The following is a 17,023-nucleotide window of genomic DNA, read 5'->3' on the forward strand; positions in this document are numbered from 1 at the left end:
TAAAGAAGTATTGGGAAGAGACAAACAAAACAAATCTGACAAAACCATACAGTTAGTGTGCTTACAAGTACTAGGTGATTTCAAATGGTATTCTATCGGTTGGACTTCAATGAAATAAACAATGAAATTAAATTTACATAAAACAGTAAAACTCTAAACTTAATTTGGTTAGATCAAATCTTCAGATGTCAATTTCCCTCTGGTTTTTAGAGGTTTGTTACATTTATTCTAGTTTAAATCCTATTTTTAGAATTTCTATTTAGTTAACGCCTAATTAGGGTAAATTCTAATAATAATTAGTTTACGGTTCCTGGGTTTATCCTAATTTAGTCTAACCTTTTATTTGGAAACCCACACTCTGACCAGGTAAATATCATACAACCACATGAACACAACCCGACAATACTCCTTATTAAAAAAAATTATAATAATAATAAAAAAAAATAAAAATAAAAATTTTGCCACAGCGGATTAGGTTTCAGCTCAGTTAACATTATAACCCAATCAGAAAAATAAAGGCCCTCACTCTTTTGTAAATTTTCGTATCAGTTTAGAAAACACTCTAAATCTTAGACTTTGAAGGAAAGGAACCTTATAAGTTTATCCAGCCAGGTGAACGGTGGAAATCCTGGAAATTACACTCCATGCTCCGTCTCGTGGGGGGCTCGCCATCTTCTTTTTCTCACTTGTGGTTTGAATTTGTTGATTCACACCAAGCGAACGACATCCAAAGTAGAATCCGTGTTATAAACAACATTAATAACCTGGCCTGCACACAACAGGACAATACTCTCAGTTCCCTTACAATAAATCATCATGAGCTTGAAAATTGTACTAACTCAATCAACATTATTCACCATTACACAATCCACAATCTCTGGGTTAGTTTTGTTAGCTAACAGCATGCACACAGCATACATCACATATAATGTGAAATATATCAACTTTTCGATTTATACATCAGTTCAACACATACAGTATTTAACATTTTTCAAATTTAAACATTGAACTCACCGATTCCCAAATTCCAACAACAGTTAATCTTGTTGATTTCTTCTCTGCGTTCAACACGGTTGAAACAGTATTCAGCTCAAACTCCTCACTCATCTCTAATTTTATGTTTAACATTTAAAACAATCAGCCAAATGGTAAGTTTAACAATGATACATTTTTTTAGACAGTTTAGTTTTGATTTAAAGTGGTTTACCTACCTAGTTCTCTTCTTTATCCTTTGCTGGTTTTTTTCTCCGATGCTGCTCTCATCAAATCTGCGAAAATTCTGGCTCCGTCTGCTAATCAGGGTGGAGTCACCGGTAGTGCAGGTTTAACCTAGGTGGTCAGCTCACCTCTGTAGTGACATTCCGATTTCCTATTGGACAAGCTTTGCCGCCATGTGTTTCCAAATTAATTTTATATGAATAAAATTTACATTTATTCAAAATTTCAGAGGTTTGACTCTTTATTTCACTCACAGTTTTTTCTCTGTTATATATTTATATTAAGATATAAAGGTATTCATTACACCTTAATTAATGTTAATGAATGGAACCTTATTGCAAAGTGTTACCAAGTCGATCTCAAGAGAGCATGAGGATTAACATATGGCAAAGATATATTAATTCACATACTGTAGTTTTGGCCAATGCTGTAAATGATCAGAACAGCCTACAATTCGCTCTTCAGGCCATTAATCAATCTCAATATCTTGAATGGCCTCACACATTGGCCTCATACAAGTAGTCCTTGATAGAAAAGAACCCTGTGTGCTGAAGCACATCAAATGGCTAAATCAAGTTGTGAAAAAAGTGCCTTGAGAAATTTTAATGTCATTGACCATTACCAACACAAGTTCATTTTTGATGGCTGTATTTTTAGACAGGGTTACATTTCTACTCCGGTTTCTCAAATTTGTTCCCAGTTGAAGTAAAAGTGGCAGCATCAACAGATGCTTTCCAAACCACTGAAGAGAATCGGATGTTGAGATTTGGAACAACAACACAAGAGTACTTCATTAAACACTGCCAGACAACAAACATGGTGCTTCTTCTAGCTGCATCTCAAGACTCTTTAGATCTCTCCATACAATAAATTCTTGAAAAAGCTCTTTCATCAACAGCTAACTGACTCGGGAAATAGGACAGAATCCAATACTCTGAACTGCCTTGCTGATACTATTTGGTGAAATTATTGCATTGGTTTATGTATTTCTTTAAAGCAAAATGAAACAAATATAGAGTGATTCTGTATACTTGAAAGTTTGAATGTGCATAATTTACCATTACATTTGTACCGAATTAGCATTTACATAAACAAGAACTGAAGAAGGTGCAAAGAAGGATGCAGCTGAGAGCAGTCAAGAACATCTAAAGTCAATAATATGGAAATTAAAGGCCACACACACAGATACTTGTTTAACTGAGATGTAAGATGTGGAAATATTGCATAACCTCCGCATCTTCTTAAACACATGGGCCAACATATGAGAAATCTCACCCACACTCCCAGTGCATTAATTATTGTTTCTCGCATACATCAGAGGCTGACATTCAGTATGTCCTTTAAGTTAGCATATAAAGTTATATTTTCTTCCCTATGCTTTCCGTAGTGCTTTGACCTTGCTTTCAATATAAAAATAACAGTGTGTTGTACATTAAGAATAACTGCCCTTGTCTGTATTCAGAGGGAGTGTTAACACACAGTTCAATATATGTGTCCCAGCAGCTTCACCAGCAGCTGTGTGAATTACTGCTAATGTGTGGTAATTAGCACTGATTCTGGGGTCCTGCACACAGTAGTTGCACAGTGTGTGTGTGTGTGTGAGTGAGTGAGTGAGAGAGAGAAAGAGAGCAAGAGAGAGAGAGAGCTCTGTGCCATCCTTTGGCATGCCCTCAGTTCAGTCCACTCCACTCTCTCTTTCTCTCTTTCTCTCTTTCTCTCTCTCTCTCTCTCTCTCTCTCTCTCTCTCTCTCTCTCTCTCTCACTCACTCACACACACACACACACACACACACGCGCTGTGGTTGACTATGTTAATTGGTCTCCTGATTTTATTTTATGGATCAATAATGTATTATGTATGTAGGCATGTATCTACTTACTTACCTACCTATATACATATACTGTATATCTGTTTGTCTGTGTTTGTCAGATAACTGTAGATAATGTGTTTGAGGGCTGTGTCAATGATCTGATAGATATGGTGTTACCGAGGGCCTCTGACTGTCAGCTGAGGTCCAGCTGAGAACCATGGAGAACAGACACCTGGAAACAAGCCACTGTAGATTTTATATAAATACACAAACAATGCTTGAATGTAAAATAAATAAAGACATGAAAAATTTTATTGCTTCCTGGCCCATCCTCAACAATAACAATGCCCTCTGAATACACTATTGCTGTTTTGATGTTGTAGTTTTGGTACATTATTGTCTTAAGATATATATTGCATCCATGGTGTGTTCATTTTCATAACTGCAAATTTGATACTTTAAAGAAATGTTTTGGGTTCAACACAAGTTAAGCTCAATCGACAGCACTTGTGGCATAATGTTGATTACCACAAAATGTAATTTCAACTTGTTTCTCCTTTTCTTAAAAAAAAAAAAAGTTACAGTGAGGCACTTACAATGGAAGTGAATGGGGCCAATCCGTAAACATTGAAAAACGTCTTGGTTACTGGTGTAACCTCTGTTCCCTGATGGAGGGAACGAGACGTTGTGTCGATGTAGTAACACTAGGGGTTCGCTCTTGAGAGCCCCAATCGCCTTTGCTTTATTCAGAAAAGGCCAATGAAAATTGGCGAGTGGAATTTGCATGCCACTCTCCGCCCCGGACATACGGGTATAAAAGGAGATGGCGTGCACCACTCATTCAGAGTTGTGCTGAGGAGCCGAGAGAGAGTCCCGGCCATGTCAGCGGTCGGTTCAGCGCCGCGGCAGGAGGGACACAACGTCTCGTTCCCTCCATCAGGGAACAGAGATTACACCAGTAACCAAAACGTTCCCTGTCTGTCACTCACTCAACGCTGTGTCGATGTAGTGACACTAGGGGTTCCTATACGAAACGCCGCAGGCGCTGAACCATGTCGCGAGGTACGGAGGAGTGGACACGGGTAGGCTTCTGTGTGCCTCGCAGCGAGCGCTTGACCACGTCGTGACCTTCCAGCAAGTTAGGTAAGGCATCTCCCAGGTCCCAACAAGGGTGGGAGGAGGCACTTACCCGAGGAAGCTACAGGTGGTAGCCTTTCCTGATTTTTGTATTAAGTCATTTCCCGCCGAGCACCTGGTAGAATAGCGCTGGGGAAGTGCTCTTCCCTCTCCAGGAGGGAAAGCACTATGGAGACCACATCCTACCGGAGGGAGGATAACATGTGGAGAATACCTCACACGGACATACCGATGAGGTAGTTCACATATGGAATGAGGGTACACAGCAACAGTGGCCAAGGCAGAGCAGAACTCTGATGAGGGGAGACACAGGGTTCACCTGAGGGGAAACCGAACAGTGGAAATGCATCATACGGGATTACCGAGGGGGGAATCACCATGTATGGAGCACTGAGCCCAAGTACACGGGCTCACCTGAAAAGGGGCATACCACGAGTACTGGGCCTAGCAACATCACTCCTCTGCCAAGTTCGCCAAAGAATAGTGCTTAAGGAATTAAAGAGGTGTCCAGTGTTCACCAGTTAAGGGGAACTGTTGTGGACAAGATAGCGCACATTATCACCTCAAGAGGGGAAAGGCGCAATGCAAGCAATACATCCGACCAGCCGCCTGGCCTACCTGTTGTTAGCCCGTAACACTCGGGTCAAAACTGGTTCTATGCGCAGGTTTTATAACCTCACAAAGGTATTGGGTGTAGCCCAACCCGCTGCTCTGCATATGTCTGATAGAGAGGCGCCCCTCGCCAGTGCCCAGGAGGATGCAACACCTCTGGTGGAGTGCGCCCAGACTCCCAAAGGGCACATTAGGTCTTGTGATTGGTAAGTCAGAGAAATAGCATCCAATCCAATTGGACAACTTCTGTTTGGAGACAGCTCTCCCCTTCTGCTGCCCTCCAAAGCAGACAAAGAGCTGCTCCGAGCATCTAAAGCTCTGCGTGTGGTCCAGATAGACGCGAAGGGCGCGAACTGGACACAGCAATGACAAGGCCGGGTCTTCCTCCTCTGAAGGGAGTGCTTGCAAGTTCACCACCTGATCCCGGAAGGGAGTGGTGGGAACTTTGGGCACGTAACCGGGCCGGGGTCTCAAGATCACATGAGAGTGTGACGGCCCAAACTCCAGGAATTTGCTGGTGACAAAGAGTGCCTGCAGGTCCCCCACCCTCTTGATAGAAGTGAGCGCCACCAGGAGGGCCATCTTCAGGGACAAAGTGCTGAGCTCGACCTGCTCCAGGGGCTCAAAGGGGGCTCTCTGTAAGGCAGGTAGGACCACAGAGAGATCCCAAGAGGGAATCAGGCGCGGTCGTCGAGATAATTGAGAATGCAAATGCCCTTCTCCCTCAGTGGGTCCAGGGCAGCCTCTGCAACCTTGGTAAAGACGCAAGGAGACAGGGACAGACCAAAAGGGAGGACCTTGTACTTGTATGCTTGTCCCTCGAAGGCAAACTGAAGAAAGGGTCTGTGTCGGGGAAGGATCGATATGTGAAAGTACGCATCCTTCAGGTCGATGACTGTGAACCAGTCCTGATGTCGTACAGATGAGTCAACATCTTGAACGAAAGCCTGTGTAAGGCTCTGTTCAAGGCACGCAGATCCAGGATTGGGCCGCACCAGTAGCACAAAGGCGAAAGGACATCTTTAAAAAGATGGCAATCGTTTGTGCAAGCTCTTTTAGAGAAATTATACTCCTTTGGAATATACTCTTTTAACACCTGTGGACTCAGCCGCCGAAGCGCCCAGGGGAAGCACAACACTCGATCATGTGAGGGCGACTGCTGATATGTGCCGTAAATTCCAACAGCAAGGAATAAGGTGATGGGATGAACACGCACACACATGCGCTCGGCTCCGAAGAACAAGACTGAATGAGTGGTGCACGGCATCTCCTTTTATACCTGTATGTCCAGTGTGGAGAGTGGCATGCAAATTCCACTCGCCAATTTTCATTGGCCTTTTCTGAATAAAGCAAAGGTGATTGGGGCTCTCAAGAGCGAACCCCTAGTGTCACTACATCGACACAACGTCAGGTGAGTGACAGACAGGGAACTCACTGTTTCAAAAGCAAAGCCACAAGACGTAAACAATATGCGTGTTAAAATTATTTTAGTTAACAAAATCGCTTACTAATCTTTACTGTGTAAAGTTAACACAGAACAGAAAACACCAAAACAACCATAAAAAATTACAGTTTAAACAGCTGTACAGCTCAAATAATACACAAGTTTTAACAGAAGAATTAATGTAAGTGCTTTTATAAAATTATAAGACTCAAATTTTTGCTTTAAACCCTCCAAAATTTGGCCCCATTCTCTTCCATTGTAAGTGTAACTGTTTTTTTGTTTTTTTTTTAAGAAAAGTAGGGAAGAGTCAGAAATATTTTTTTGTGGTGATCAACAATATGCCACAAATGCTGTTGATTCAGTTTAACTTGAATCAGTATTGAAACAGAATATTACTTTAAATTCATCAACTGCAACTTTATTTCTCATATTTGTGATGGAATTCCTTTGTTTTTTAGACATTACAACTGCAGCAAGAGGGGGCCTCCAAAATAAGCTGGTGCCCTGGGGCCTCACAGGACCATAAGCTGCTATTTGAAGATGCAAACTTTGTGCAGGTTTTTTTGACCAGACTTTGGTAAATAATGCTTTATCCTTCAGTGCACTGGAAAAGTATCTAGAAAAAGGGGGAAACTTGATTCAGTAAGGTCAGTTAAGGCCACAGGAGACATTAGCAGTGAAGACATCTGTCCATAAATAGCTCTAAGCAGTGACAGGCTGTTTGTGGCCCTATGTGTTCTCTTTTGGGGTGTTTTTTAGTCTCGGGCTTCAGCCTCAGATTGCATAATTATGGACTGCCCACAGTCTGTTTGCTGACCGTCTGATGTACACTCACTGAGAACTTTATTAGGAACACTATGGTCCTAATAAAGTGCCTGACATGCAGGGTTGGGAGGGTTACTTTTAAAATGTATTCCACTACAGATTACAGAATACATGCTGTAAAATGTAATTTGTAACATATTCCATTAGATTACTCATCGTCAGTAACGTAATATACACTACCAGTCAAAGGTTTTGAAACACTTGACCGAAATGTTTCTCATGATCTTAAAAATCTTTTGATCTGAAGGCATATGCTTTTGTAGACAAAAATATAATTGTGCCACCATATTAATTTATTATATGTAATAAAAAAAATTTTTTTTGAAATTGATGACTTGGACCAAATAATAAAGAAAATCAGTCAATAAGTGCCCAGCATATAGACGGGAACTCCTTCAATACTGTTTAAAAAGTATCCCAGGGTGATACCTCAAGATGTCGGTTGAGAAAATGTCAAGAGTACATTTCTGAAAATTCTAGGCAAAGGGTGACTACTTTGAAGATGCTAAAATATAACACAGTTTTGATTTATTTTGGATTTTGTTTAGTCACAACATAATTCCCATAGTTCCATTTATGTTATTCCATAGTTTTAATGACTTTACGATTATTCTAAAATGTGAAAAAAAAAATAAAAAAAAAAAATATTATAATAAAGAATGAGTAAGTGTTTCAAAACTTTTGATCGGTAGTGTATATACTTTGGATTATTTCTTCAGCCAAGGCAGATTTTTTTCAATTGTTTTTACTTCAAACAAGTGAAAAATGTGGAAAAAAATTTGACAGTTCAGTAAAACAAAATACACTTATATAAAAAATGTATGCTCTGAAAAACCTTAATATCTTACGTGTGCAGTGTAGCTTCTCAAGTAAATGTCACGTTTATGTGTTTTGTTCTTGTTTTCATGTCTTTTATTTTAAAGTTTAGTTCCTGTTCCTGTTCAGGTCATGTGGTGTCATGTCATGTGATTTCCTGTTCCCTCATGTGATCTTGTCATATGTTTCCTCTGTTCATGTGTCTTGTTTTCATTGGTTCATTGTTTTATTACCTTGTTATCAGTCTTGTCTTTTCATTGGTTAAAGTTAATTTAGTCTTGTTATCTTGTTTATAGTTTAGCCTTGTGATTGGTTGGCTTGTTTACCTGTTACCCATGTCCTTGTATTAAAGCCCTCATGTTTGCCATTGTGGATTGTCAGGTATTGTTTGTGAATGTATCATTGTTGGTTCTCTAGTCTAGTCTAGTCTAGTCTAGTCTAGTCTAGTCTAGTCTAGTCTAGTCTAGTCTAGTCTAGTCTAGTCTAGTCTAGTCTAGTCTATGTTTTGTTTCATAGTCTACCAAGTAATGTCAAGTTTAGTTAAGTCAAGTTCATGTTTAGAGTTAGGGTTTCTGGATATCACGATTTATAATAAACTGCACTTGGGTTCATCACACATCATTGTCATCATCGTCTTTGTCATTGCCAGTGTCAGCAACGTTACAGTAAATTTATTTGAAGGATTTATACGTTTTTTGTTTTTTTTTTTATACAGGAAAAAAATTCTTATTAAGAGTGATATTTTTGCAGTACATCTCTGCACTAATATCAAAGGTCTTACTAAAGGAAAAAAAAATATCTTATGTGGATTTTCTTAGAATTCATTCAAAAATATAATCGGTAACAGGTGCATCAAATGGCTAGAAATACCATTTTACCTTGACATAATGCTTGATGTTCACGTGGCAATTTACACAAGGAACTATTCCTGATGCTCCAAACTTACTTTAAAACCCCACAGAGTGTACACAACAACAACTTCTTCCAATCGTTTGATGATTCTGTTGATAGAATGAGGCAGAAAATGTATAATTTGTAGCTTTTCTACATGATGCTTCAAACTACATTGGTTTGTAGGATATTTCTCATATAAGCATCCATTATTCTTGTAAAAATACCCAAACCTTACTAAATACATTTAGAAACCAAATAGCCTTTTAATCGTGTATTTATTGGATTTAGATTTCATCTGTCATAGCGTTTCTAACACTTTTTTTGTTTCTATAGATCCTCTATTGCTTCAGATCCACCTTTTCACTCATAATAATGTGAGAGCGAACTCTGTCTGTTCGTTTGAATGTTAACACATTCCACTTTACCCGCTGTTCAAACGCTCCTCAGATCGCGTCATTTAAAAGCATACATTTTCCAAATGAATAGACTAAATATAAAATGAAACAAATGACAATAAAATGCAAAGTATTCTCTATATTTACCAAAATTCTTTTTGAAAGTAACTATTCTGATTACCAACAATTTAAATTGTAACTGTAGTGGAATACAGTTACTCATGTTTAGTATTTTAAATACTTAAAGCCATTACATGTATTCCGTTATTCCCCAACCCTGCCGACGTGGTCTTCTGCTGTTGTAGCCCATCCGCCTCAAGGTTCGACGTGTTGTGCCTTATGAGATGCTATTCTGAGTTATCTGAGTTACCGTAGCATTTCTGTCAGCTCCAATCAGTCTGGTCATTCTCCATTGACCTCTCTCATCAACTGGATGTTTTTTGTTTTTGGCTCCATTCTGAGTAAACTCTAGAGACTGCATGAAAATCCCAGGAGATCACCTATTACAGAAATACTCAAACCACCCGTCTGGAACCAACAATCATGCCACGGTCGAAATCACTGTGATTACATTTTTTCCCATTTCTGATGGTTGATGTGAACATTAAGTTAAGCTCCTGACCTGTATCTGAATGATTTTTTTTTTTTTTTGCATTGCACTGCTGCCACACGATTGGCTGATTAGATAATCGCATGAATAGGTAGGTGTACATGTGTTCCTAATAAAGTGCTCAGTGAGTGTATATTGCACAACCTCTGGAAAGTACTTTCTCAATCTGACAAGCTCTAATCTGATTGGTGGACTTTACGCAAGTTCCTGGAAACAAAGTTGTGTTTGCATTTTGCAAAGAACCGGATTGAAACAACAAGTGCTTATGAGGATCAAATAATTATTGTATATGCCAACTGATTATTTTACTTGTTTTCTTTGAGGCACTTAAGCAAGAGGCTTTTAGCAAGTTAGATATCCACAAGCAAAATGTAATTTTCCGTTTTATTAATTAATTTTTTTAAATGTCATTGAAATAGTCTGTACTTATTACTTTTTGATCACAGAGTCTATATGCATTTTCTTCTATTTTTTTATGCTGCTGTGTTTTCTGTAAAAACATTCATAGAAACTGCCTCACCATTATTTGAAATGAGTTTTTCATGCTGGTCTTTTGTTGGTTGCTTTACATTTGAGTTATTCAGACAGGAAATAACTTGGACAGTGAGTTAGTCTTGGGTGGAATGAGCTGCAAAATGAACCAGACCTTTTGCTATTTAGTCAATAGTTGGAGTTTAGGTCTATCTATTCAAACATTATGTATGTTTTATGAGTGGGTTTAAACTAATGCAGCATCTTAGGGTCTCTGGAATATGACTTCTCATCTGGACATTTATTATTTAAATATACTGAAACATTGTTTTTATTACTTTTCACCTCCTTGTTCTTCTGCTCAGTTATGGATTGACATATTTGAATCTTTGTCACATTGACCTGAAAAGATACAAAGAGGATTTAAGATAATTACTTTTATTATTCACAGGGCTAAAGATTATATTTTCAACAGTTTACCTCATACTTTGGTGTCATCTAATGTTATTGCTATGGTGATACCATGGCAACCTGAACATTGCCAAAAATAAAGAACCTCCATTCCAATTAACTATAATGAAATATTAGAAGTCTTCACTGCCCCGGGAGAATCTATAAAACTTCGGAAATGTTAATTCCTTAATAACAATGTTTCTATCATAGCCTTATAATTTTGACCTTTTTATAATGCTTCACTCAGTTTATTCACTACTGTTACAATTGTACAGTTAGGTTACTGTAAGTATCCAAAAATGGAAAGGATTTAGTGTCAGATTAGTTATAACCACATGTGAGAGGTGTTGTGCCCTGAGGGCTACACTTGATTGTGCATGCTAGCTCAGACAGGGGCAGAGCACATCAGATGAATACGTTCTTCTTCCTTGTACTGAAGACACAAAATAATGCTGCAACAAACATGACTCTCAAAAACAGAATTCCTTTTGTCACTGACACTGACACTAGGGGTCCCTATACAAAACGCCACAACTATCTGAACTGTGTGTGACGGGCAGACCGCTGTGTGCCTCGTAGCCAGAGAACCAGGCCGTCACGTAACCTCCCCTAACACTCTTATGAGAGTCGAACGGTCCTTCAGGAACAAGTCGACTGCCTAACAATAGGGACAGGCTAGCCCAGCCGAGACCTCTTTTCCTCTCTTTTCTCCCCAAAAAGAGTGGAATTTGTTAACCGACTGGGAGCCATAAGTGTCTCCCAAGGAAGACGCAGTTTACCGACAGGGAAAAGATTTTGCGGAAGATATCACATGGGGTCACCTTCGGGGAACCAGCACATGTGGAGCACCTACCTCAGTACAGGGTCTCATTAGCGCATGTACTGAGCCGGCAGCGAGTTTTTCCGCAAACTCAGCTGCCAGAAGGCTAAGGAGGAAAGCCATCCAGGGATCACAGTCTGTGAACATGACTGGGAGTCAAGTGCGCACCTCAAGGGAGGGGAAAGGTGCTATGCGCAAGCGGTACACCCGGCCAGCTGTCCCGGAACTTACCTGCTCGTGCCTGCCAATACACGGGATGAGACCGACTCAACCCGGAGATTGTAGAACCTCGCAAAGGTGTTGGGTGTTGCCCAGCCCGCTGCTCTGCAGATGTCTGCCAAAGAGGCACCACTGGCCAGGGCCCAGGAGGCCACCACACTCCTGGTAGAGTGGGCTCGTTACCCCGCTGGTGATGACACATCCTGAGCCTGATATGCAAAGACCCAGTGGGCGATCCTCTGTTTGGAGACAGCGCTTCCTTTCCGCTGTCCCTAAAGCTCTGCGTGCGATCCAAATAGATGTGTAAAGCTTGCACCGGACAAAGCAATGCCAAGGCTGGGTCTGCCTCCTCCTGGGGCAGCGCTTGCAGGTTCACCACCTGATCCCTAAAAGGGGTCATGGGAACCTTGGGCACATAGCCCAGTTGGGGTCTCAGGATCACGTGACAGTAACCCGGACCGAACTCCAGGCACAATTCGCTGACAGAGAATGCCTGATGGAAGTGAGCACAGTCAGGAGGGCAGTCTTCAAAGAGAGTGCCTTAAGCTCAGCTGACTCCAAGGGCTCAAAGGGAGCTCCCTGTAGACCCCGAAGGACTACAGAGAGGTCCCACGAGGGGACGAGGCGTGGTCTGGAGGGATTCAACCTCCTAGCGCCTCTCAGGAACCTGATGATCAAGTCGTGCTTCCCCAAGTACTTACCATCTACTGCATCGTGATGAGCCGAAATAGCGGCTACATACACCTTCATGGTGGAGGGTGACAGCTGCCTCTCCTGCAGGAAGGAAAGCACCAATCCGACTGCGCATCTCTGGGGGTCTTCGTGTCGGGAAGAACACCACTTAGCGAACAGATGCCACTTCAAGGCATACAGGCACCTCACAGAGGGCGCCCTAGCCTGAGTAATCGCGTAGTCCAGGGGGCCAGCTGTGTGTCAGCGCATCTATACCGAGAGGTGCCTCGGGCAGGGCAGTGGGAGGATTGCCGGGAAGCAAACAGGACTAACTGTGCTTGACCGAATCAACTCCAAATCAGCTGGACCACCTGAGGGTGGAGTCTCCACTCTCCCCTGATTGTAACCTGATGTGACAGCGCGTCCGCTGTGGTGTTGAGGTCGCCCGGGATGTGAGTGGCTCGTAGCGACTTGAGGCGCTGCTGACTCCAGAGGAGGAGACGGCAGCAGAGTTGTGACATGCAATGGGAGCGTAGACTGCCTTGATGGTTGATGTATGCTACCGTCGCTGTGTTGTCCGTCCGGACCAACACGTGCTTGCCCTGGATCAATGGCCAGAACCTCCGCAGGGCAAGCAGTACTGCCAACAACTCTAGGCAGTTGATGTGCCAACGCAGCCACAGGCCAGTCCAGGAGCCGCTGTCCTCCATATGAACGCCTTAAGACAGTTCAGCACCGACTGCGTGCGCTTGTTCGTGAGGCGCGCTGTCATCGAGACTGATTCCAACTCCAAACCGAGAAAAGAGATGCTCTGAAATGGAGATAGCTTGCTCTTTTCCCAGTTGACCTGAAGCCCCAGTCGGCTGAGGTGCCGGAGCACGAGGTCTCTGTGTGCGCACAGCAACTCTTGAGAGTAAGCTAGGATTAGACAGTTGTCAAGATAGTTGAGGATGTGGATGCCTACTTCCCTTAGCGGGGCAAGGGCGGCCTCGTGAAGACGCGAGGGGACAAGGACAGGCCGAAGGGGAGGACCTTGTACTGGTACGCCTGGCCTTCGAAGGCAAACCGCAGGAAGGGGCCTTGTCGAGGTTAGACCAAAACATGGAAGTACGTGTCTTTCAGGTCTACTGCCACGAACCAATCTTGATGTCGGACACTCGTTAGAATGCGTTTTTGCATCAGCATCTTAGACAGGAGTCTGTGCAAAGCCTGGTTCTGTACTCGCAGGTCTAGAATTGGTCGCAACCCACCGGCTTTCTTCGGTACAATGAAATAAGGGCTGTAGAACCCTTTCTCCATCTCGGCTGGACAGACTATATCGCACCCTTGCGCAGAAGGGTAGCAATCTCCGCACGCAAGGTAGCGGCGTTCTCGCCCTTCACCATGATCCTGGGCGGGTGCCTGGCGAACTGAATCGCGTAGCTGAGTCGGACTGTCCAGGTCAGCCATCGCGACGGGTTGGAAAGCACGAGCCACACACCCAAACTCTGGGCGAGGGGGACCAAGGGAATTATCATGTCGAACGTACCGGCGGGTGGGGCTTCACGGTGGGGCGGAGCTTGAGGTGCCATGTCGAGGGGACTTGAGCTCCGTGGCTGTGCTGAGTCCAGGGACAATGAAGCACTTACCTGGCTCCTGCCGCCCACCATAAGATTGGCCGAGGAGGGGGGAGGAGGAATCTCATCCCCGTAGTCCACTGGAACCAATCCTGTGTGTGCGTGTTTGTGCCACAGCTGGGCGTACAGGGGCGGGGGGGTCTGCTGCTGGAGCGCCATACCTGCCAAAATGGGACAGTGGACAGTGGTCGTGGCGACGGCCGTGCGCAATGGACATGTGACCCAGGAGATGAGGAAACCATTCTTTTGTCAGGCTTTTGGGTGCCGAAGCCTCCTGGGCATGCGTCGACAAAAGATTCTCCTTCCGGCCCTTCACCAGGGATGGAGTGGTCTGTCGACCAGCTCCAGAGAAGCGGGTCACCTCGCCCCTGGGTCACCCGACTCGGGGGTGCTTAGAAGCCTTCTTCGGGTTCTTAGCAGCCGGCCGTGAGACGGGTGGCGTCTGCTTCCTGCGGAGGGCTCCACACCGGAGCCGGGCCACAGGGGCAGGATGCGGTGGAGCCGGTGTTGTTGCTGCAGGAGGATGCCCTTGGCGACGAGCAGACAGGGTGCGGGGTCTTAAGCCGTGCCGGGGCAGGATATGTTGTAAGGCCTCCGTCTGCTTTTTCACCGCCAAGAACTGCTGGGCAAAGTCCTCGATGGCATCACCAAACAGGCCAACCTGGGAAATGGGGGTGTCAAGGAACCGTACCTTGTCCGCCTCTCCCATCTCGACCAAGTTGAGCCAAAGGTGGCGTTCCTGGACCACCAGGATTGACATCGTTGTACCGTGACCTTCGTCGCCCGGTGAGCGAGGTTGGTCGCTGAGCGCAGTTCCTGCAACTACCCTCGTGCAGCTCTTTTAACACCTTGGCTTGGTGTACTTGCAGGAGAGCCTTGGCGTGCAGGGCGGAGGCAGCTTGTCCAGCGGCACCGCAGGCCACAGTCGTCAGGGATGACGTAAACCTACAGGCCCTGGATGGGAGCTTCGGGCGCCCGCACCAGGTGGTGGCGCTCTGCGGACACAAGTGCACCACGAGTGCCTTATCCACCTGGGGGATCACCGAATACCCCCTGGCCGCTCCACCATCAAGGTAGTGAGAGCGGGGGAGCTGAAAGACCGGGACCGGGCAGTAAAAGGTGCCTCCCATGATCTTGTCAGCTCCTCATGCACTTCCGGAAAGAAAAGGACCGGGGCGGGGGTCGTCGAGCCGTGAAGGTTCAGGGGAGAGTGGAAGGTTCCACTCTAGCCCAATGCCCGTGGCCACCCGGGAAAGCATGTCCATCATTTCCGTGACGGCTTGAGACTAGGCAACCATTCCCGAAGGAGGGAGCCCAGCCGAAGCCTCTGCGTCAGACTGGACGAGCCCGCTCTCCGATAACTCATCGTCTTCCTGAGCTCCGAACGAGAAGTCGAACTCACCCTGAGACGAGCCGGCGGACTCGTCCGAGAGCCCGATTGGGGCAAGCGAGCATGCTGGGGAATGGGAGGTCCGTGGGGGGATACCCGGCGGAGGTGGTCCCATTGATGTCCCCAAATCACCCCCAGTGCTAACCGACATGGCCTCAAACCTGTAGGTAGAAGGACCGGTGTGGGGAGCCGCTGGGGTGGCTTGCTCTCTTACAAAAGCAAGCCGTGACCGCAACGTTGCCATGGTCATGTTCTCGCAATGAGGACATGACTCATCCACGAACGATGTCTCCGCATGGGCAGTGCCCAGACACGTAAGACAGTGATCGTGGCCAACAGAAGCGGAGAGATAATCGCAACCAGGAATAACGCACAAATGGAAAGGCATCTTCAAAAAGATCAGTGTGTGCTGCTCTTTTTGTGAATGAAAATATACTCTTTTAGAATATACTCTCTTATTTTCGCTTTGCCGAAGCACCCAGGGGCGTTCTCTGCACTCCATGGGTGCAGAGGGGTAGAAGCCGCTGAAATACGCCGTAAATCCAGCAGTTTTGAGGTACGTCTTTGGAGGGAATTGAATTCAGCGCACTGAATACAACCGCTCGGCTCCGAAGAGAAAATCTGAATGAGTGGTTGCATACCAGCTCCTTTTATACCCGTATGTCCGGGGAAGTGGCATGCAAATTCCACTTGCCAATACTCATTGGCTTTTTTTCAAAAAAGCAGAGGTGTTTGGGGCTCCCAAGAGTGACCTCTAGTGTCACTACATCGACACAACGTCGAGTAAGTGACAGATAGAGAACTAGAATTACATGTTCACAAAGTTAGGACAACAACAAAAAAAGATTTATTTATTTTCCAAAATTTTTTTGTTTAACATAAGATCATAAACATATATAAAATTATTCATGAATAATTTGAGTCTTTTTTATTTTATTTTGGGGGTTTCTCTGTAAAATGAGACCAATTTTTTTGCAATTAGTCCAAAGTATGTGTGAATGGTGAGCTTTTAAATTTTAGTGTGAAAAATTGCTGGTGGCAGCCCAAAAATGCACCAGAGATGCACTGTTCCGTTCTCTTTCACACAAAAAGAACTTTGGAATTACAATGTTGTTTAGACATGGTCCGTGGTAATGCCATGTTTTTAACATGTGCCATAGTAAAATGGTATTTTTGGAAGTACTTTGGAGTACCTTGAAAATATCATAAAATACTGTATACATAAAATAATCATTCAGTGCCATGGCATTACCCTGGTAACACCACAGTGTTTCAAAGTACTGATCTTTTTCTTGTCTCATCACTCTTATCTTCACTTTCTCTCATCTGTGCTCCCTCACCATCCTGTCATCTCTGCTGCTTTCTCTCTGACCTCATCATCCTATTTAAAGAACTGACACTTTCTATATACTTTCACTTAATTTCCTTATATATTACTGTAATGTTGTTTTACTATATTCTGTGATTAATATTTACCAGCAGTAATGTGGCAGAACCATGGTGTAATGATGGTACCAATATAATAATACCATGGTTCTGAATGTTTACCATGGTAGCCTGCATGTCCAAAAAAATGTCATTCCATGGTACTTCAAAAAAAATGTTATTAGTCTAATGGCT

At 43.8% G+C, this 17,023-nt stretch overlaps 1 protein-coding gene across 1 annotated transcript in view; it reads right to left on the reverse strand.

Moving 5' to 3' along the window:
* Positions 1-1,321: 1,321 nt before the first annotated feature.
* plppr5a (phospholipid phosphatase related 5a) overlaps positions 1,322-17,023 on the reverse strand; it is a 66,853-nt gene continuing 51,151 nt past the window's right edge. Inside the window, exon 5 of the mRNA XM_051700426.1 lies at positions 1,322-1,348. Coding sequence (XP_051556386.1) covers positions 1,343-1,348 — 6 coding nt within the window. The 3' untranslated portion in view covers positions 1,322-1,342. The remainder of the gene's footprint in view (positions 1,349-17,023) is intronic.

This window comes from Myxocyprinus asiaticus, chromosome 6, assembly GCF_019703515.2.
Source record: "Myxocyprinus asiaticus isolate MX2 ecotype Aquarium Trade chromosome 6, UBuf_Myxa_2, whole genome shotgun sequence".
NCBI lineage: Eukaryota > Metazoa > Chordata > Actinopteri > Cypriniformes > Catostomidae > Myxocyprinus > Myxocyprinus asiaticus.